The sequence below is a fragment of the Ursus americanus genome, chromosome 24 (assembly GCF_024610735.1).
Source record: "Ursus americanus isolate L20-20 chromosome 24, mUrsAme1.1.p, whole genome shotgun sequence".
Lineage (NCBI taxonomy): Eukaryota > Metazoa > Chordata > Mammalia > Carnivora > Ursidae > Ursus > Ursus americanus.
This window is the reverse complement of record NC_142150.1, coordinates 35,264,916-35,286,314: the sequence shown is the minus strand read 5'-3', so window position 1 is coordinate 35,286,314 and position 21,399 is coordinate 35,264,916. Positions and strand designations below refer to the sequence as shown.

The window sequence follows — 21,399 nt, the reverse complement described above, 5'->3', positions numbered from 1 at the left end:
TGAGAGAGATGATGCAACAACACAACCTGGACAGATAGTTTGCTTTGTGGATATGATAGGTCAGAAATAACCTGCCATATCACACCATCAAGCATCGCAACAGACATTTTCCTAACAATGGCCACATTCCCTTTCCTCTGTCTCTTTCTCTCCTTCTCTCTCTCTCTGTTTCTCCCTCTCCCAGTAGTTACTTTGAAACCACATTATAAAATTATGGATTCTAGTGAAAATAATTAGAAGCTTGAAATATGATGGTGGTCATTGCTTGAGCCTCTCTTTGCCCACCAACTCCAATATGAGAATTGTCCTAGTTGCTTCTTTTTGGTTTCAATCCAGCTCTCACAAGAAGGAAAAAGCACGGTGCTTGTAACATTGGGAAAAAGAAGCTACTCAACAGAGATGGTGTACAATGTTGTGTAACCATCCCCAGAGACCACAGGCCACATACTTGAAAGACACCTTGATGCCATAATACAACAATTCCTTCAATAAATATTTATCATGTATGTTCATTTACTCATTTTTAAACAAATATTTAGAAAGAATCTATTTGCCAGAGTTTCTGACTCCATGGATCTAATGTTCATGAGGAGGAAAGAGACAAAATAAATAGACAAATGCTATGAAAATAAGGAGGGGGGGCAGGGATTTGGGATAAAGAGAGTGTAGAGGGATGGTGACTTGGAGATGAGGAAGGGACCATATTATGTACCTGACACTGGGCTATATGCTTGAATTCTTAGACAAAACACAAGATACCTGCTTTCAAGGAGTCTACTGACTGTTGGGAACAGAAACACTCAATTACAAGTCAGTCTTTTTTTTTTTTTTTTCTCGAGTAGAGGAGAATAATATATGCAAGAAGATCATGGTGTACGATACACACTTGTTTTCCTCAATGTAAGTTTTGGTAAGTTCTTGTGTGTGTTCTCAAAGAGGGATTTATATTTTTTTCCATGACCAAGGAGCTCTTAGAAAGTCTGGCTCCAAAATGTCTAAGACTCCCTCCCACCTGCGCTGATGAGGCCACAAGGCTCCAACAAATCTCTGTAGCTATGCATAAGTGCCCACCGACTTGTTCTAACCTGGGTCTTCTAATTCCTGAGAAACTGCCACATATCTGGTCTCTCGACTCTTGTCTACTGTGGACTAACTTCCAATTAGACCATCTTGGAGGATGACAGCTTCCCTCTGGATGTTACCATATATAGGGGCATCCTTGGCTTCACTCTGCCTCCCAGCTTCTGCTTCCAGAATCCCAGCAAAGATTTAACATCTCACCCTCTGCTTATCTGGGAGAAAAGACAAGGCAAGAAAAGATTTTTCCATTAACTCTGATGTGATCATAATTCAAATAACACTTGAAGCAAAAAGGAAAATGCGGTGGGTTTATTTTGTTTTTATATATTTTAATCAACGTGTAAGTAACATACAATAAAATATGTAGATTTCAAATGGTTCAGTTTGATGTCTTTGGGCAATTGTATTCAATAATAAAATATTTTCGTCACCCCAGAAATTTCTCTTGTTCCCCTTTCCAATCAATTCCCCTCCCTGCCCAATCAACCACTGTTCTGACATCTATCCTGTAGATTAGCTGTGCCCATACAGGAATTTCATATGAATGGAACTCATTAAGTATGTATTCTTTTGTGTGTGGCTTCTGCCACTTAACATAATGTTTTTGAGATTCATACAGGTGGTTGTGTATTTTAGCAATTTGTTCTTTTTAATCCCTGAATCATATTCCATTGTTAATCCAATTTCTTTATCCATTATGAGTTTGATTCTAATGGCTCCTCTGCAGTCTTGTTTCTGGGTCTCTTATGCTTAACACATGAAAGGGCACTTACCATTAGATGGGTTCTCTGACTCCCGAATTCCAATTCTTCTGCACGCCCACGCCCCACCAGCCAGAGCCTCACACACGTGTCTCAACCTAGCCTTTCTGGAGATATTTCGTTATCTGAGTCCTTGGTGATTTTATCAGTGTTTATCTCAAACCAGCTAAGAGAAGAGGCTGGGAGTGTGGATCTCTTAAATTACACTCCCAAGGTTGCTGACACCTCAGGAGTAAACAAAAGAAAAGGACCTAGTGTCTATTGAGCGCTAAGTATGTTTCAGGGGCCATCATTACCAGTTTTTTGGTATGCAAATAGGGGCTCTTACAGGTTAAGTGACATGCCCAAGGTCATACACCCACTCGGTGGCAGAACTAGAATTACCAGCCAGGTCTGTCTCACCTCAAAGTCCCTGCTGTTTCTACTACAACAGCCTCAAAGAGCGTAACTGGACCAGAAACCACTTCATGTGGTCCTACTTTGGTTTCTGAGCCAAAACTAATTCACTGATGTTAACAAGTCAGCTGTCCCTCAATTTACTCATTTGTACAATGAGTGACGTTTTAGTTAACGCTGTGGTGCCCTCCAGCTATAGATTCCAAGACTCTGTTTATGGAATGACTCCGCACCCTATAATTTATGAGTGATGAGAAATGACAGGTAAGGAAATGGTAAATACAAAAGCAACACCTTTCCCTGACGTTAAAAGCATGCCAGGATCGGGCCCCAAGTTACAACTTTTCAACTTTATTTCTTACTTCTTTCTAGGAGCCTCTCTCTTAGCAACACTGGTGTCTTTACTGAACCTAGAACATGCCAGGCATGGTCCCACCACCTGGCCTCTGCTCTTACCAGCCCCCTGCTTCAGAATCCCTCTCTCTGTGTCTCCCCACCTATGTAAACCCTGCCCGTGTTAAAAGGATGCCTCTAGTTTCCATCTGCCATGAAATATTTACTTATTACCCCAGTCTACAGGTAACCCTCTCTCCCCTAAATTCCTGCAACATTTTCCCTACCATGCTTGATATCTGACAGCAACCACTGTACTTGTCTCCGTCTGCCATTGGTAACTTTAAGCCCTTGCTTCTTGTTCACATCTTGTATCCGCAAGTCAACTGTGAGCTTCTGGAGGGTAGAACCAGGTGTTAGCCCTCATGACTCCCCCATACTACTTAGGCCAGAACAGGAACAGGATATGGAGTCAAGTCCAAGTAATGTTTTATTAATAAACTTTGAACAGATAAAATGTAGTCGGAAGCTTAGGAGATTTTCCCAAGTCTTTCTTTTTCGATAGGGCTAACCCTCAACTTCTACCTCCACAATTTCACAGCATGGGAGAGGGGCTTCCAGTTCCTGAAACCTTGAACCAGGGTGATTCTGAACTCTGGAGGAAAGACTGTAATGAGCAATCACAACAACCAAAACCTGAAAGGTCAGGACAACCAAGTATTCATACCTCTCAGGGAAACAGAGAACAACCCAGATCAGCCAAAGTGTGAGCCAAGAGTGAGGGAATCGAATGAGATGTGAAGGAGGGAGATGAAGAATCTCACTCAGAGCCTAAGGGCCAGCTACAGACAGGAAGACTGTGACTTGTTTTGCTAACACTCTTGCTGTCCTTTTCCAAGAGATCAAGACTGGCCACCATTTTGAAAGGACCTCCGCAGGGACGCTATCACCCCCATGTGGGCAAAAATTAGTACTTAGAAGTGAAAAAAATCTTAGATTTTTTTTAGGGGGGGGGCAGAAGGAAAGGGAGAGAGAGGATCTCACACCCAACGCAGAGCCTGACGCAGGGCTGGATCTCACAACCCAGAGATCTTGAGGCGAGCCAAAATCAAGAGTCGGGAGCTTATCTGACTGAGCCACCCAGGAGCCTCAGAAATCTTAGATATTTCAATGATTTGTGGCTCTCCAAAGCTCACCCCTATCTGACAAAATCTTATTCTGTAGTATTTAAATTCATGGGAGCTGGAGAGGATTGACGATAAAAGTTATAAAGGGTCCTTAAAAGAGTACTAATGGAGGGTAGTCAGAAGAAGGCAGGCAGGGACAAGGGGACTTGTCTTAAGAGGAAACCCTTAAGAGAAAAAAGACCCCACCCTGTTGTTCTACACCACCCTGAAAAGAGCCCTCCCCACCCTTCCCACATAAACAACTACCTGATAGGTAGATGAGTGCATGGACAAAAACCTGATTGAGTGACAGGCACATGAAAGGTTAATCAGATTAAAACAGCCTAACAATCTTATAAAATCCCCTAGACTTCAGAAACTCCAAGGGCATCCCTCTCAGGTCCCCTCCCTCTTCAGAAGCTTTGCACTATCACCCAGTAAACTTTGCTTTGCTGCCCACCACTCTTCATCTGGTCTACCTCTTCATTCTTCAAAGCGGCATGACCAAGAACCCCGGGCTAAGGGAAAAGAAATCCTGAAACAGGGGCGCCTGGGTGGCTCAGTCGTTAAGCATCTGCCTTCAGCTCAGGGCCTGATCCCAGAGTCCTGGGATCGAGACCAGCATCGGGCACCCTGCTCTGCTGGGAGCCTGCTTCTTCCTCTCCCACTCCCCCTGCTTGTGTTCCCTCTCTCGCTGGCTGTCTCTCTTTCTGTCAAATAATTAAATAAAATCTGAAAGAAAGAAGAAAGAAAGAAAGAAAGAAAGAAAAGAAAGAAAGAAAGAAAGAAAGAAAGAAAGAAAGAAAGAAAGAAAGAAAGAAAGAGAAAGAAAGAAAAGAGAGAGGAAGGAAGGAAGGAAGGAAGGAAGGAAGGAAGGAAGGAAGAAAGAAAGAAAGAAAGAAAGAAAGAAAGAAAGAAAGAAAGAAAGAAAGAAAGAAAGAAAGAGAAAAAAAGAAAAAGGAAGGAAGGAAGGAAGGAAGGAAGGAAGGAAGGAAGGAAGGAAGGAAGGATGGATGAAATTCTGAAACAGTACCTGGGCAATAATGAATACAAGGTTGAGAAATGCTACTCTGGAATGACAGGGTTTATATTCCTTCTCAGAGTATTTTCATTCTCTTGGAAAAATGGAGGCCCCACAGTGTATATTAGATACTAACCCTATATCGCTTCCTTTCTGAGGACACTGCTTGCCTCCCAAACTCTGCTGTCTTTCCAAGGCCTCTCAGCCAGCAGACATCCCCAAGAACCTGAATACCAAACCTGCCCACACAAAGTTCCCCTCCTCTTCCGGACTCAGATTAATAGCTGTGTTTCAGAGCATGGTTCCTGACTTCCTGGGTGGCCTGTTGAAAAACAACTCTAGGCCAGCAACTCTTGGAGCACTTGCCCCCAGACTTCATTGCAGTTTCAGCCTCTCCAGGAGTGGAATTTTAAACCAATTGATCTGGAATTTTCTGATCAACACCAGTGAGGTAATCCATTAGGTGGGTTCTCTCCCCCCATGAGAAGATGAGGTAATCTGCATGGTAAGACCTCCAGCCCTTCCTTCTAAGGGAAGATGACCTTGCCTGAAACAATCCTTTTCTTTTATTAGTAACTTCCTTGTCCCTCCCTACTTCTTATAAAAACCTTCCATTTTGCACAGCTCCTCAGAACTCTCCTCTACTTGCTAGTGGGATGGCACCTGATTCATGAATCACTTAAAATAACCAATTAGATTTTCAAATTTACTTGGTTGAATTTTGTTTTTTAACACCATGAAGGGCCTAGTTGGTATGACTAGAATTTCAGAAGAGTCAAGTCCCCATGGTCAACAAGAAGCAAGAGAAGAGAAGGAATAAGGTACAAGAGCTTCCCTTCCTCTTCTCCTCCCTGAACTCCTGGCTGTGGGGTCTCCTTTCCGGGGAGTTCCATACGCTGAGTGAACATGTCTCCTTAGCGATCTTGGCCCCTTCGTACTCGTGCGCAATTTCCCTGCAGTAAAGCATTTCACCACGCTGTTTGCATCTAGCCTGGCCTCCTTCCCTCTGATGTCCTCATCTCTCTGGGGATGTATCCTCCAAATAGAATGTCAAGATCTAAATTCTTGCTCCTGGCTCTGCTTTCTAGAAGACCCATGCTGAGATAGTAGTTGTCTTAGTCGTTTCAGTCTGCTGTAACAAAATATCATAAACTGGGAGGCTTATACACAACAAAAGTGTATTTCTCACACTTCTGGAGGCTGGAGGTCCCCCTACCCCCCCCCGCCCCCCGCCCGAGATGAAGGTGTGGCAGATTCATTATCTCGTGAGAGCTCACTTCTTAACTCATGGATGGTTGTCTTCTCCCTGTGTCCTTGCATGGCAGAAGGGGAGAGGGGGCTTTCTGGGGTTTCTGTTCTGAAGGCACTAGTCTCATTCCTGAGGACTCCCTCATGACCTAATCACCTCCCAAAGACACCCCCCCCCCACCTCCTATTACCAGCATCCTGGGGGTCAGGTCTCTACATATGAATCTGAGGGGGACACAAACATTCAGACCATTGAGCAGTGGTAGAAGAAGGAGCTTATAAATATGCCTCGTGGACAAGGTGCAGAATCAAGCATTATGGTTCCACCCACATTTCCTACCTAGCTCTGACCAGATAGATAGATTAGATAATAGAATAGCTTGCCTTCTCTTTCTTCTCCATTACCCAGTTATTCTAAATATTAGTCGTGAATAACTATACATTTAGTTTATAGGTTAAATTGCTTCCTGTGTTCCTGGTTTGGATAAGAAACACCTGCACTGTATTATGAGGCACATGTAAGCATTAGGAGGGATGTATTGATTTAGGCTGTGTCTCTGGCTGTATGTGTATATATGGCAGCCCTTGCTCCTGCCCATTTCAGGGTCTGTTTTTCCTGCTTTCCCAGTATATCTGTGAACCACCCCCAATCATGTCATCAGTATGTGTCTTTTCAATATTAAAACCCAGAGTTGATTTTGTTCATTTATAGCCAAGAGCCCTGAGTATTGAATCCCTGGACCCTGAGAGTCCCTCCCAACACGGACATCCATTCAAGCAGTACAAGGCCATAGGCTCTCCTCTTCTGCTACAGATGGCCTCTCTTCGGGATCATAACCCCTAGTGCAGGCATTTCACCCAATTCTTGAGGTATTTACTAAGTGCTCCCCCCTACTAGGCACTAGAGAGGAAACAGAAGGAACTCAAAATATTTACTATGTCACTGAAAACATAAGACACCCAGCAAACGATTCACTTGCTCTGAAGAGCAGCAACGAACTAAGTTGCCGGGGAAAGCACGAGTGGGAAAGGGCACCCGAAGACAAAGAAACGAAAAAACAGAGCTGCGTCTATTCCCCATTGACCTCACTGAGGCTGGGACATGAAAACAACCGTCTGTTTGAGGAAAACACTTCAGGGATATGGTCCCAAATGACATCGAAAGAGCTCCATGTCCCACGAGAGCCCAGCACCATGACTTGTACTTGGGAAAAGAGTCTGGTTCTGAAAAATACATAAGAGCTGCTCTCAGACTTCCGCCTGCTACCCTGTCAACAATCCATTAAGCTGCTGGGTCTAGATTCCAGTAACTTCCTGAGATCTTACCATCCTTCAGAGGTGAGCCTCTTTAGACATTAGTGCGGCTCTTAACCAGCTAGACAATTGCCTCAGGGACTCAAAACAATTAGTGTGGGACTGATGGTGGGAGGGAGAGATAGCGCAGAAAGGTGAAATTAGAGATGTCACTCAAAACTACACACATCGCCTGTCGCTGTGCTAGTCAAGCCCAGACTGACCCGGGGCTCAGGGATCACAGGACCCTCTAAGGCAGCTGTGTGTCTTGCCCTGAGGGTTACACATAGATGCCTGCCAGTTCTTTATCTCATGGTAGCTTTGGATGGGAGTCTCCCTTCTACAGGTTTCCCTTCTCAGATTTGTAAGCCAAGTGTCTCAGGGGCAAGGAGACCTGCTCAGATCTACTGCTTGGTCTCCACTGCCCCTCGGTTTTCTAGAACCCAGAGGAGGAGGATTCCTGGGTTTTGGCCTTTTCATTGAAAGGAAGTTATTTGGGGATCTGGCTATCTCTAACCTTTCACAGATGATCGAAGAGAGAGAAAGAGTGAAAGGAGGCCACACAAGGAGAGCAGAAAGACCGGAAGGAACCCAGCACCTTGGCTATAAGGCCACTGTTCTTCCCAATCAGCCACAAGGAAAACCAGACTTGGCCCCGTCTTCCTTCCTCTGGGCTACACCTTGGGAGGTCACTCTAGCTTCCTGGTCACTTTTAGTTTTAAAAATAATTTCTACTTTGGTATGGAAGACCCACTTCCAGGTATTCAAAAGCCTGGCCCAATTTAAAACTTGAATTTCACATGCTTCAAAGCACATGTCCTCCCCACTGAGCTCAGGTAGCCTGGGGATGTGCAGTGGGAAGGAAGGGGACTGGGGGTGGGTACAAGGACAAAAGTCTTCAAGTCTGCTGCCATGGAATACTGGCAGTGGGTGAGGTTTGTGTGGCAGCCCTGCTCCGTCATGAGACTATGTGGGGTTTTTCAGAGGCCTCTTTTCTGGGACTGCTGCTCCAGGGCAATGAATTTTCTCCCTGATCTTTTAATGATCCCTCTTTCACGAGAGAATCACCCATGCCCTCACAGCTATAGCCTCTTCTACCCCCACAGGCTGGTTTTTGTTGTTGTTGTTTTGGTTTTTTTTTGGTTGGATTCCCGGTAAGGTGGCCTGAGCCCAACATCATCCAGCACACTTGCTTGGCCTGGGGAAACCCACCTACTCATGCCATGTCGTGGTGAGGGTACAGAATTGCCCCTACCCCTGCCACAGGGGCTAATCCAGGGAGCCCCCCACCTTTAGAAGTGGGACACGAACACAAGTCTTTAGGTTCCTATAAGCCCCCTAAACTTTCTCTGTTCACTTAACATCTAACCACCACAGAAGCCAATGTCTGGTCTCCCTTCCGTACACGTGGTCCAAAAGCAGCTCTTCTGGCATCCTGCCCCCAACGGGAGTGGGCAGGAGCCCCACACGGCGGTGTATTTCAGTAAGCGCTCCTAACTCCTGCTCGTGTCTCCTTCCCAAAGGCCTCATTCAATGACTCTGCCCATTTCTGTCTTCTTTGATTTCAAGATGAAGGTGAATGCTGGGCAAGGTTTTAGGGCCATTTTGTTCATTTTAAAGTAATTCCTCCAGGGCTAGCTAACATCTTTAAACTGTGGAGTACACCCTGCCTGTCGTCCTCGGTTTAAGGCATTCAGCTACATTTGGAACCAACTATACACATCGCTTTCAGAGTCATGCTCAAGTTTAAAACGTGTTCATTGAGAAGTGTCTATCGCGGTGGCTCTGTGTTTCCTTCCTAGGATATTTCCTGAGTCTCTGCACTGCTGACACAGTTCTTTATTAAGTAATCTTCCTTCCCCTCCTTGCAATGGCTCTAGCCAAATGGTACCATACTGCCTTTTCTTTGGGGGCGTGAAGACCTTGTGTTCCTTTCTCCAGATCAGCAGAGATATGCATCAAGAAAATCGAACCACCATCTCTGGATTCCTCCTTCTGGGACTGTCCAACCAGGCTGAGCAGCAGAAGCTCCTCTTTGTGCTTTTCCTGAGTATGTACCTGGTCACTGTGGTTGGGAATGGGCTCATCATGCTGGTCATCGGCTTGGATTCTTACCTTCACACCCCCATGTATCTCTTCCTTGCCAATCTGTCCTTTGCTGATATTTCCTCCATATCCACCTCGGTCCCCAAGATGCTGATGAATATTCAGACCAAGACTCAATCCATCTCCTATGAAAGCTGCATCACACAGATGTACTTTTCTATCGTCTTTGTTGTTACTGACAATTTCCTCTTGGGAGTCATGGCCTATGACCGTTTTGTGGCTATCTGCCACCCTCTGAACTATGTGACCGTCATGCAACCCAGGCTCTGCGTTTTGCTCACAGTTGTTCCGTGGGTTCTCAGTAACACCGTTGCCCTAACACACACCCTTCTGCTCCTCCCATTGCTCTTCTGTGACAGCCACACTCTCCCACACTTCCTCTGTGACTTGGCTCCTCTGCTCAAGCTGTCCTGCTCAGACACAAGGATCAATGAACTCGTGTTGTTTATCGTGGGCTCATCAGTTGTCACCTTCCCCTTTGCCCTCATCCTCTTCTCCTACGTCTGCATTGTCAGGGCTGTCCTGAGAATCTCATCCACCGAGGGAAAGCGGAAAGCCTTCTCCACCTGCGGATCTCACCTGACAGTTGTATTACTCTTCTACGGGACCATTGTGGGGGTTTACTTCTTCCCCTCATCCACTCACCCCGATGACAGAGATAAGATTGGTGCAGTGCTATTCACTGTGGTGACACCCATGATGAACCCCTTCATCTATAGCCTGAGGAATAAGGACATGAAAGGTGCCCTAAGAAAGCTCATCAGTAGGAAACGGTTCCTCCCTTCCATGTCCTGAACATCTGAATCCTTTCCGTCCTCATAAACAGAGGGATGACTCTGCCCGGAGTTCATGGCATAGATGTGATGATTCAGCTTTGGATCTGCCTCCTATTCCAACCTCTGAGGGGTTGGGCCTTTTCCATGTAGCTCTAGTCTTGGAAATGAGGCCCTAACCGCCTTAGTAAGTCACAAGTATAACGCATATCTTGATTCTAATCTATGTTACTACAAACTTGGGGGCAAATTGTTTATACCTCAAACAATAACAGGTGCAGACAGTACCTACAGTCTGGCTTTTATAGCTCTGAAGACAGTTATTACTAATACCTTCATTCAATCTAGATTTCTCTAGGTCAGTTTTGCTCAAAGTTGGTTTGGCCAAAACTACTATTCAGTAAGATGTTCATAGGAGGGTTCCATGTCCAAATAATTTGGGGCAACTCTGATCTCAGTGAAGCAAAATCTTTTCACTAGACAACTTCTCAGAGCCTTTGGTATAGAATAAATCTCCAGGAGGGTAGTAGGGTATATAGCAATTCTCAAAACTCAACTTATTCAATCGTATATAGCCTGATTCATCACAAAGTAGTTCATGGGACTAGCGTGCAAAACACATTTGGGGAAATGCATTCAATGAAAAATCAGAAAGCATACATATAAAAGACATGAGTTCTAGTCCTGACTCTTCCCTGAGTAGTTATGAGACTTAAGGCAGGTCAACTCACTTTCTTTAGCCTATCTTCTCATCTATAAAATAAGGCCTTTGGTTCCGGTTGTTTCCAACTGAGGGTATACATCAGAATTACCTAGAGAAACTTCTTTAAAATTCAAATTCTCAGACCGTGCAGTGCCTTCCCTGCTTAACCAGCTGCACTGGTCTTGGCGTCAGCTTGGCAATTAAACTCACAAGATACACCAAGAATCAAGCTTCAAGAAAGCTTTAAGTAAGGGTTCAGGACAGCCACACAACACAATTACAATATTAATTAATCACAATAGAGGTCTCGTGATTCGCAGGCACACCCCCTAAATATCCCGGTCATTCCATACTTGGAATGTGCATGGTCATGAGAAAGAGCACTCAGTGGGTGTGGACCACCTCAGTTCAGGAGAACTTCAGCTCTGGGGTTCCTTAGGCCTTATGCCTTGCTTCTTGACAGTCACCTAAAAGGTATGTGACTACCCCTTTTCTGGCCCAGCTGCATCGCAGCAAATGTCAGTTGCTCATCAATTACAGACTCCTCCGTAACCAATTTTAACAAACAGAAAAAAGTGGTCACATAGCTTCAAAGCCATTTTAGCAAGACTGTTCTGCATCTTAGATCCAGCACACACCTGGACAGTTCCGGAACTCACTGCTAGGGGGATTAGACCAAGGGTCAAACCTCAGACTTCCTCGAGGCTGAGAAAGGTTACAAGCCAGGTTTTACTTCTTTCCTTCCAAACCCCACCCTGCTTCTACTAACCCAGACTCCAGCAAAGGAATCAGGCTCTTGTATTCTGGAAACACCCTTCTGGTGACCTCAAGAATTCTGAACCACATGAACTCTGAGTTCTACTCCAGCTCTGCGATTTCCATGAATCAGGATGCCAACTGGTTGATGGAGATGTCTGCTGGAGAGGTCTGTCCGACCTCCACCTTAAATATACTCTAGAGTCCCCCAGAAGCACGTGTTCTTTTTCTCTGTCAGGATCCTTTTTCAAACTATTACTAGTTATTTAATCTGATCCTCTAACAATTGCACTGTAGTGTGAAGAGATTTGGTTCTAAATCCTGGTTTTTCAGGATGTTGTGATTCACCTGTATGATCCAAGGAAACTAATTTATTTAAGCTGTTTGTGACTAAATGGACATGTATGTCAGGCAACTACCATAGTTCTTATATCGTAGACACTGAAAAAAAAAAAAGCATTCCTCTCTTGTGACTGTCCCCTCGCTCCCAACCCCAATCTACCTGCCCTTTCAAACTACCTTTATTTGTCCCCAATCTAATAAGACTCCTTTTCTTCTCTAAACTTATAAAAATCCAACCTCTTGAAGAGGAAATATATCATCAGCCACCCGCCTTTCTCTCTGGTATCGCTTCAACTTTTATGCTTCATTTGAGTCTTCATTATAAATTTAAAATCCACTTGCTTTTATGTGAGTTACCAAACCAGCTTCCTAGTCCTCCTTCCTCAAATACCTCAAAATCCACCCAGTTCCACCCACAGCTCCAACATGAACCCTGCTTTCCCTATTCCATGGGGAGCGGTGGAGAGTCCTAGATTTGAAATTAAGAGACTTGGGGTCTGCCGCTAACTCACTGTGTGACAAGCCATGTTACCAACCCCAGTTTCTTTTTCTGTAATATCACCATTGGTCTAATATGAACAAAGAAAATTTTACAACAGCATTATCACGAAAACCCACTTATGTAAAACGGCATAGGCAGGAAGAGAAGAATATTACCAGTGGTTGTTTCAGATCATATTTTCCCAAAACAGCCACAAGAATATTTCCCTCCCACATGCTCTAGGAGAACTTTGCCACTTCTTCATCGAGAGATGGAGTCTGTGTCCCTCTCCTTGAACCTGGGGGTCTGGGGGGCTGCTTTGGCTAATAGGGTACCCCACAAGTGGTGCTGATGATTTCCAAGACTCAGAAAAGCCGTAGAGCTCCCACCTGGCATCTTCTCGGGACATCCACCTCGGGAGCCCTGAATCCCCTGTAAAAAGTCCCGCTTCTCTGAAGCCACCATGTTGGAAAGGCCGTGTGGAAAGGCCACAGAGAGTCAGAGAGAGACACCCGAGGAGCTCGAACTGTTCCAGCCTTTGAGTCTCTGGGTCGCTCCCGTCAGTCTCCACCATGGGAGTAAGAGAACTTTCAGCTGACTCAGTGTTCACTCCAGCTGTCAGCACTGGAGACCCCAAGTGAAAACCGCCTGCCTGAGTCCTGTCAACTCCTGGAACTGTGAGAGGTGACAATAAAATCCCTGGGCTTAAGTCCCTGCATTTCGGGCTGGTTTGTTCTGCAACACGATGCAACCAAAATAGTGGTTTTTGTTTCATAAAATGGAAGGACTTATGTAATACTCTGTTATTGCTTTAACATTTTACAGTGACTGTCACTTTAGGAAGAAAAATATTTTTTTTTAATTTCAAGGAAGATAAACTCTCTTGCCTATTATACCATCATGCTCAACATGGTTCCAGAATCTTCTCAGTTACATAAACATCCATGGGGCAGGTCTGTAATTTGCTCTCTTTATTCTGGCTTCACCCAGCCTATATGTGATAGAATAAGAGCCAGCAGGGTTAGACCCAGGGCTTTTGGTTTGAATTGGTCACCATCCCTGGGGGCCTGTCCTCCATCACCTCCAGCTCCTGGGTTCCAAAGGAGACCATATCCATTCTAAGCACATCTTCATCCTCAGGGAGTAACAGGGAAGCTGATTTGGCTGGGGATGGACTTGTACGCAAGTTGTGAGTTTACTTGAGGAAGTGAATTAGGGTTAAGTTTAAGACACAAAAGACAACCGATTAAGAAAATAGAGAACTGCAGGGGCGCCTGGGTGGCACAGCGGTTAAGCGTTTGCCTTTGGCTCAGGGCGTGGTCCCAGCGTTATGGGATTGAGCCCCACATCAGGCTCCTCTGATGTGAGCCTGCTTCTTCCTCTCCCACTCCCCCTGCTTGTGTTCCCTCTCTCGCTGGCTGTCTCTATCTCATAAATAAATTTAAAAAAAAAAGAAAGAAAATAGAGAACTGCAAACTTTTATGAGAGCATTGACGCAGTTTTGCAGAGGAAAGGCATACCTCTGGACCTGGATGCTTGAATTCCCCTAAAGGATTCTTGTATTTGTCATCTCAACAAACATCTACGGCAGACCTTCTACTGACCAGCCTCTGACTCCGGCCCTGGGACTAAAAGGATGGATAATTCACAGTCCGTGCCCTCAGTGCTCTCACAAACCAAAAAGAGAAATGGACACAAGACCAATTTTAAGTGACTTGTAAGACTGGATAAGCAAAGACAATATTTGGTCAACAATTAGTGTCATTAGCTTTAGAATACATAAAGATTTTGTGCAAAGCACTGTCAATTGAACTTTATGCTCTTCGTGCCTTTGTGTTAGCCAGGTCTGAGAAGAGCCAACCTGTGTGGCCTTATGAATAAATTAACAGAAACCCCTGCCGTCTAAGTGTAGGTAACACAAATGCAAGAGAAAAATAAACTGAAAAAAATCCACATCGGGTAGGCATGGCTTGTAAAACCTAATGCATAAAAGCATCTGCAAATATGCATTAGCTTATTTATGAAACAAATATTTTTCTGAGGACCCAGTGAAAATCAAAAGGAAAATAGGACAGCTCCCTTGCTTTTCTGGCTTTTCCTTCACGGAGAAGGAGACAGACAAGGAAGGTATGAATAAATAAAAAGTGGCTGTAATCTGAGATCTCGAGAAGGCCTGTGATAACAAGTGGAGCGGCCCGAGGATATGGTGACCCGGCATGGACTGGCTCTTTGAGGTGGAGACGTGCAGGAGTCATGGAAGGCCTTTCTCGGATATTTGAGCAGAGAACTGAATAAGAGAGTGAATCATGAGACGATCTGGGTAAACACAGTCCAGGAAAAGGGAAGAGCAGGCGAAAGATGCCATTGCGGGAACAGGGAGGCGGAGACTAAGGACAACGAGGGAAGTAAGTACAGTCGTGGTGGTGGCTCGGGACCCAGCCTGGCTGAATCTTTCCGGCCACAGTGAAGACTTGGAATTTTATTTAAATACTCTCAGTATTGGGTGAAATTGCCGAGGGGTGACTACAGAGAGAGAGAAAGACCTATGACCAAGCCCTGCGTGACTCGGACATGTCAAAGTAAGGACCCAGCCCAGAAGTCAGAGGTGCAGGACCCAGGGACATAGGAAACCAGAATGAAGTGGTGTCAGGAAGACGGAGGAAGAAAGTGAAAACTCTTCCAAGAAAAAAGAGAGATCAGCTGTTTCAAACACCACAGGAGCCAAACCACCAGCCCTTCGAGCTTCCTTTGTGATGCGTTCTCGTCAACCCCCAGCCACCTCTCCACCAGGTCTGTGTCCTCAGAGTCCACATGGAAACTGCTTCCTGCAGAACACGTTGCCCAGAAGGTGAAAACATCTCAAATTCCTTCTTTGCTCTCATTTTCCTTCCAGTGCTCATCACTCTGTCTCTATTCTCCTTTTAATAGAGGAATTTAGATGACTCAGAAGTACAATCTCCTTTTAAAGCTGGCATATGGCTTTAGGCAGTACCATCTGTGATCTTTTTAACCAACCAAGAATGTGCAGGAACATCTTCTACTTTTTTTTTTTCTGATCATAAAAGCAATACTATACTGTAACCAAGTGCAGTTGATCCTAAAAATACAGGGATTGTCTAACATTCCAAAAGCGATCAATGTCATCTACCCTATTAATAAGCATAAAATAAAACTATATGATCATCCTAGTGGATACAGAAAACTCTTCAGATAAAATCCAAAATCTATTCCTGATTAAAAAAAAAAAACAAAAAACCTCTCAACAAACTAAGAATCAAAGGGAACTCCCTTAAACTGATAAAGGGCATCTATGAAAAACTTACGGAGTGATTGGTGAAAGACTGACAAGTTTCCCCTATGATCAGGAACAGGAGGGTCCCTGGGTGGCTCAGTCGGTTAAGTGTCTCCCTTCCGGTCAGGTCATGATCCCAGGGTGCTGGGACTGAGTCCCACATGGGGTTCCCTGCTCAGTGGGGAGTCTGCTTTTCCCTCTGCCTGACGCTGATCTCACTAGTATGTGAAATCTGAGAAAACCTAACTCACAGAAGCAGAGATCAGATTTAATAGAGGACAGATGATATAGATAGATGGATAGATAGATAATAGAACAAAATAATTAAATATATATACTAAATGTTGCTAAATGGTAAGAAATAACAATAATCAGTGTTTAGAAAGGAATCTTGAATTCTTAGGCAATCACTGAAGATTAAAAAGGAAGACATGAAGGCAAGGTTGGTGACTGCTTGGAGACACCGTACGGATGAACTACTAATTGGAGGAAGCAATGGAAATTCAGATGCTTCTGAAATGATTTGCATCTGAGAATTGGAGCCTGGGAGGGACAGAGAGGAAGATGCCCACGGGGGATATGATCTGTGAGCACACCCTTTGGAGTGAGAGAGACTCGGGATCAGGTACTCCCCGGTCCGCCACTTTGTTGCTGCAGAACTTGGGCAAGTTGTATCACCTGTTTGGGTTTTTGTTTGTTTTTTTTTTTAAGATTTTATTTATTTATTCAACAGAGATAGAGACAGCCAGCGAGAGAGGGAACACAAGCAGGGGGAGTGGGAGAGGAAGAAGCAGGCTCATAGCAGAAGAGCCCGATGTGGGGCTCGATCCCAGATCGCCGGGATCACGCCCTGAGCCGAAGGCAGACGCTTAACCGCTGGGCCACCCAGGCGCCCCACCTGTTTGGGTTTTATATCTGCCTCTTACTAAACGAGGTCACTCAGAATGACTTCCCATTCCAGGCGCTGGGACTGAAGCAAATCATTCACGTAAAGCTTTAAGCATAGTGCCTAGCATTAATTTTAGTGTGTATTTAAGTGTATGGGACTTGAAGAGGTGTTTAGTGAACTCCACTTCTGGAGGTATGTGAACCCAAGGCTAATCTCGGCCTAGGAGAGACTGTTCCAGACAGCTCTGAAATGAAGAGGCCCCCAGATGCCCACTGGGCTGTGAACCCTGGGACAATCCCCGTAATCACACTAATGAATGTTTGTAGAACTTCACCCAGCACCTTCCCGTTGCCTCACATACTGAGTTGTGATGAGGATAAATGTGATACACATAAAACCTGGCCCAGAGTAAATGCTCAGTAAGTTTTATTTCACAGCTGAGAAAGCAGACTGACAGGTCCTAGCTAACCAGAAGCCATACAGCTAAGAAGTGACAGCGTGGACACTTGGGTGCCAAACCCTGAGCTCTTCTGCAGCACGAATGCCTCTGTTCCTTGCCACTGATACGTCAGAGGAACATTCGCATGGCAGTCAATATTTGAAAAAAGGCCCCCAAGATGCACTCTGTGGAGTTGCTTTACCCCAATGTGCAGCTTCTAAGCGATTGTGCAAAAACACGAACGAAGACTGATGTGTAAACTCAAATCTCTTGGCTCCCAGGGGAATTTTTTTCCCCTCTATTTTTTCCTAAACATGTCCACCCAACTCCTTTCTAAAAGTTTTGTCCTGTAGGTCCTTACAAAGAAAATTCCTGAAGCTCAGAAGCTGCCATTTATTTAACCTACACACCTCATTCGCTCACACACAACTACACGTGCACACACACACACACACACACAGACACCTGCTGTCACATTACACAACACTAGCACATCGGGGCTATAAAATAAATGGGACGACTGCCTGCGACCTCTACAGATTGGACTTTTATCTTTTCTTCTCCAGATAAAAGGGAAAAAATGTGCAATAACAATAAATTGCAGACTGAGTGACTGAACAGAGTGGGCAGGAGATCATAGCAGCAGACCGTGTGCAGGGCAACTAAGAGCCCAGGCTCCGCTGGGGCAGAAGCCCCACTCGACCACTTGCTTGCTGCCCTCGGGAAAATTGCTCAGCCTCTCTGAATCTCTGGTGCCTCACCTCCCCGCGGAGCAGGGGTGATTGTGGAACACGCCTCCCCGCGTTGTGGTGAGAGGTAAATCAGATCATTCCTGTAGCGCACGTCACATTTCTTGGGAGGTGATGACTGACTGATGAATATTGGTGACTGTCTACAATTTATTATTGCTATTAGCCAAAACCCACAAAAACCGTACGAAGGAAACAATAAAAGAATAAATGACGGGATTTGGAAAATCCCTTTGGATCAAAACAGTAGTCGCATGGGTAGATAGCTTTTGGATCTTCCAAATATTTTTACTTCCCCCATCAAGTATTTGTTGTGCCAGGCCATGTGCAGCATTCAACAGATATGAGCAAATAAGGCAGACATGGTCCCTGCCCATGCATACGTTCGGTCCTCAAAAATCTAGTCCTATAATTAAGTAAACCCACTTGGCAGATAAAAAAAAAAATAAACAAACAAAAACCCCCAAAAACTGAGGACCGAGGAAGTTGGAACATAAAGGTAGACCCTGGAACCTGAGATTAAGGTATTTATTCAACAAATACTTATTGGGTGCCTTTTATGTGCTAGGTGCTTGGCTAGGCACGGACCACACAGAAATGACTCTCACAGATAAAAACGCTTCCTCTCATGTAGTTTACTTTCTAGTTGTGAGACTTAGACAATATCGAACATGTAGCACATAGTACATCAGATGGTGACAAGTATTACATGGAATAACAAATCAGAAAGTGGAGGTGGGAAGTGTGGGTGCAATTTTAAGTAGGGCTCCCCGGGAAAGTCTCCCCAGGGAGGTGACATCTGAGGATAGACAGAGAGGACGGAGACACTAAGGAACGGCATATTTGGTAGGAGTCCTTCTAGGGATTTCCAGAAGCCTTTGACCTGCGCAGTACTTTCCTAAACGCCTCCTTTACCTCCTTATTCCGCAGGCTGTAGATGAAGGGGTTCAGCATGGGGGTCACCACCGTATAGAGCACGGACACTACTCGGTCTTCCTCCGATGACTGGCCTGAGTTGTCTCTGAGGTACATGAAGATGAGGGTGCCGAAGAAGAGGGACACAGCGGTGAGGTGGGAGGCACAGGTGGAGAAGGTCTTGGCCCGGCCCCCCGCAGAGCGGATCTGCAGGATGGCCCTGATGATAAACAGGTAGGACACCAAGATCACCAATACGCAAACGGGCATGACGAAGACGGCAAACACGATGATGACCACCTCCTGGGTGTAGCTGTCCCCACAGGTCAGCTTTAACAGAGGGGGGAGGTCACAGAAAATAAAGTCAATCTCGTTGTTGCCGCAGAAGGAGAGGCTGAAGGCTGTGACCGTGCGAACAAAGGCGCTGAAGAAACCAGCAGCGTAAGCCCCGGCCACCAGGCCCCAGCGGGCCTTCTCGGTCATGATGGTGACATAGAGCAGGGGCCGGCACACGGCCACGTAGCGGTCATACGCCATGATGGCCAGGAGGTAGCAGTCGATGGAAGCGAAGAAGGTGAAGAGGAAGAACTGGGTGGAGCAGCGGGGGTAGGACAGCTCGGCCCCGCGCTCCAGCAGCACGGCCAGCATCTGCGGCACGACGACCGACGAGTAGCACATGTCCACGAAGGAGAGGTGGCCGAGGAAGAAGTACATCGGGGTGTGCAGCCGGCCATCCCCGCGGATCAGGAGGACCATTCCCGCGTTCCCCAGCAGAGTGAATAGATAGAAACTCAAAAACACCAGGAAGAGAGGAAGCCCCCACTCAGGATGTTCGCTGAACGCAGTGAGGAAGAACTCGGTCACTTCGGTGCCGTTCCTCCTGGCCATGTCTCCAGCAGGTCACTGTCGAGGACTGGCAGGAGCCAGGTGCGGGGGCCCTGAAGACAACTGCAAGTCATTTCAAGTAAGAAAGCTTTAATTGACTAGGGTGTCTGAGGGGAGGCAGTGGACTTGAACAAACTCTGAAGTCTAGGTGGAAATGGACAAAGGCGGAGCTCACTATAAGATCAGATAAAAGGTGGGGCACCTGGGTAGCTCAGTCGGTTAGGCGTCCAACTCTTGATTTCTGCTCAGGTCATGATCTCAGAGGCAGGAGATCCAGCCCGCATCCTCTCTGCGCTGGGGGTGGAGTCTGCTCTGGACTCTCTCACTCCCTCTGCCTCTCCCCCAGCTCTCTCCCTCTCTAAAAAAAAAAAAAAAAAAAGATTAGATAAAAAGTGATGAATGTTGGGCGCCTGGGTAGCGCAGTCGTTAAGCGTCTGCCTTCGGCTCAGGGCGTGATCCCGGCGTTGTGGGATCGAGCCCCACATCAGGCTCCTCCGCTATGAGCCTGCTTCTTCCTCTCCCACTCCCCTGCTCTGTTCCCTCTCTTGCTGGCTGTCTCTCTGTCACATAAATAAATAAAATCTTTAAAAAAAGAAGTGATGAATGCGCCTATTACACTAAGAACGGACAGCAAGTAATTCTCTGACTTACAAGTCAGCTCTTGTATTTGCAACTCTGTCCCCAATTAGCTGTTTGATCTTACACAAGGCACTTAACCTCTCTGAACCTCAATTTCCTCTTCTGCCAGAGGGGGATCATAATATCTGCCCTACTTACAAGATAAGAGTAATGCATAGATTAAAAGAGATGCAAAAGTGCATTGGAAAGCTAAAAACCCTCCACGTATATACGGTGGCTATTTAAAATTTTAAATGAATGTTTTAAGGAAGGAAAATTTATATTCTACGAACAAAGGAGCATGAACAACAACAAAAAAAACCCATTAGCAATCAGCAATAGGCTCTGCTTGTAGGAATACTTTTATGCTCAGTCTAAAAACAGGCATGTTTAACAAATAGCTATTATCCTAATTAGAGTTGGCTGGCTTATTAAGGGCTTTTCGTTTGTTGTTTTTTGTAAGGACTAGCAATAACCTTGGAGTGAAAACAACAACCATAAGCTCCTTTCGACACCTAGCAAAACTCAGTAAGCACTGTTTGGTTGTTCTCACTGTCCTGGAAAAAACAGCAGTATTTTGATAACAGACAGCATCCAAATTTGAAAGCAGAAATATTTCTGCTGTCTGGTGTCTTCAGAGCTGTGGACGAAATCACGGCTAATGGATTTGGAGTCCTTATAGGGTTCTAGAACAGGAATGTAAAGGAGGACTTTGATTCCATTTGATTACCTGATGCACCCGGAGCCAGGCCAGTATCGAGCAGACCCATTAGGGAAAATAACAAAGAAAGATGGCACAGACCACCCCCACCTAACTCCCTCTTTGCTAGGGCCTTCCTCCTTCGTGTAGTGTTTCCTCGCCAGCAACCTGCCGATCCAGAGGAGACCTGTGGTCTAGTCCACCCACGCGAGGCATGTGACCCAAGGCAAGTCCCTTTTTCTCTCTGGACTTCAATTACCTTGTCTTTGTTCCCTTTCAATACACAACAATACAGCATGAGTCCATAATCACAGCAATCTGGGTGAGCTGAGGTGGCTTCCAGATCCCCACGTCTGTCCTCACTTCATGGAGTCCCTCTCTTTCCTCTCACTTTTGACAAAATAATAAATCCCTGACACTAGAGCTTCCCGGGCCTTTGTCGGACTCAGCATA

The 21,399-nt window shown here is 45.5% G+C and overlaps 2 protein-coding genes across 2 annotated transcripts; one reads left to right on the top strand and one right to left on the bottom strand.

Annotated features, from left to right (window-relative positions):
- Nucleotides 1-9,218: 9,218 nt before the first annotated feature.
- LOC123784977 (olfactory receptor 1S2-like) lies at nt 9,219-10,199 on the top strand. Its single transcript, XM_045786513.2, has one exon. The coding sequence runs from the start codon at nt 9,252-9,254 to the stop codon at nt 10,197-10,199; it is 948 nt and encodes a 315-aa protein (XP_045642469.2). The 5' UTR covers nt 9,219-9,251.
- An 8,487-nt stretch (nt 10,200-18,686) lies between these two features.
- Nucleotides 18,687-19,631, bottom strand: LOC123785318 (olfactory receptor 9Q2-like). The gene has a single exon (XM_045787049.2). It carries the CDS (start codon nt 19,629-19,631, stop codon nt 18,687-18,689), a length of 945 nt encoding a protein of 314 aa, XP_045643005.2.
- Between the last annotated feature and the right edge of the window lie 1,768 nt (nt 19,632-21,399).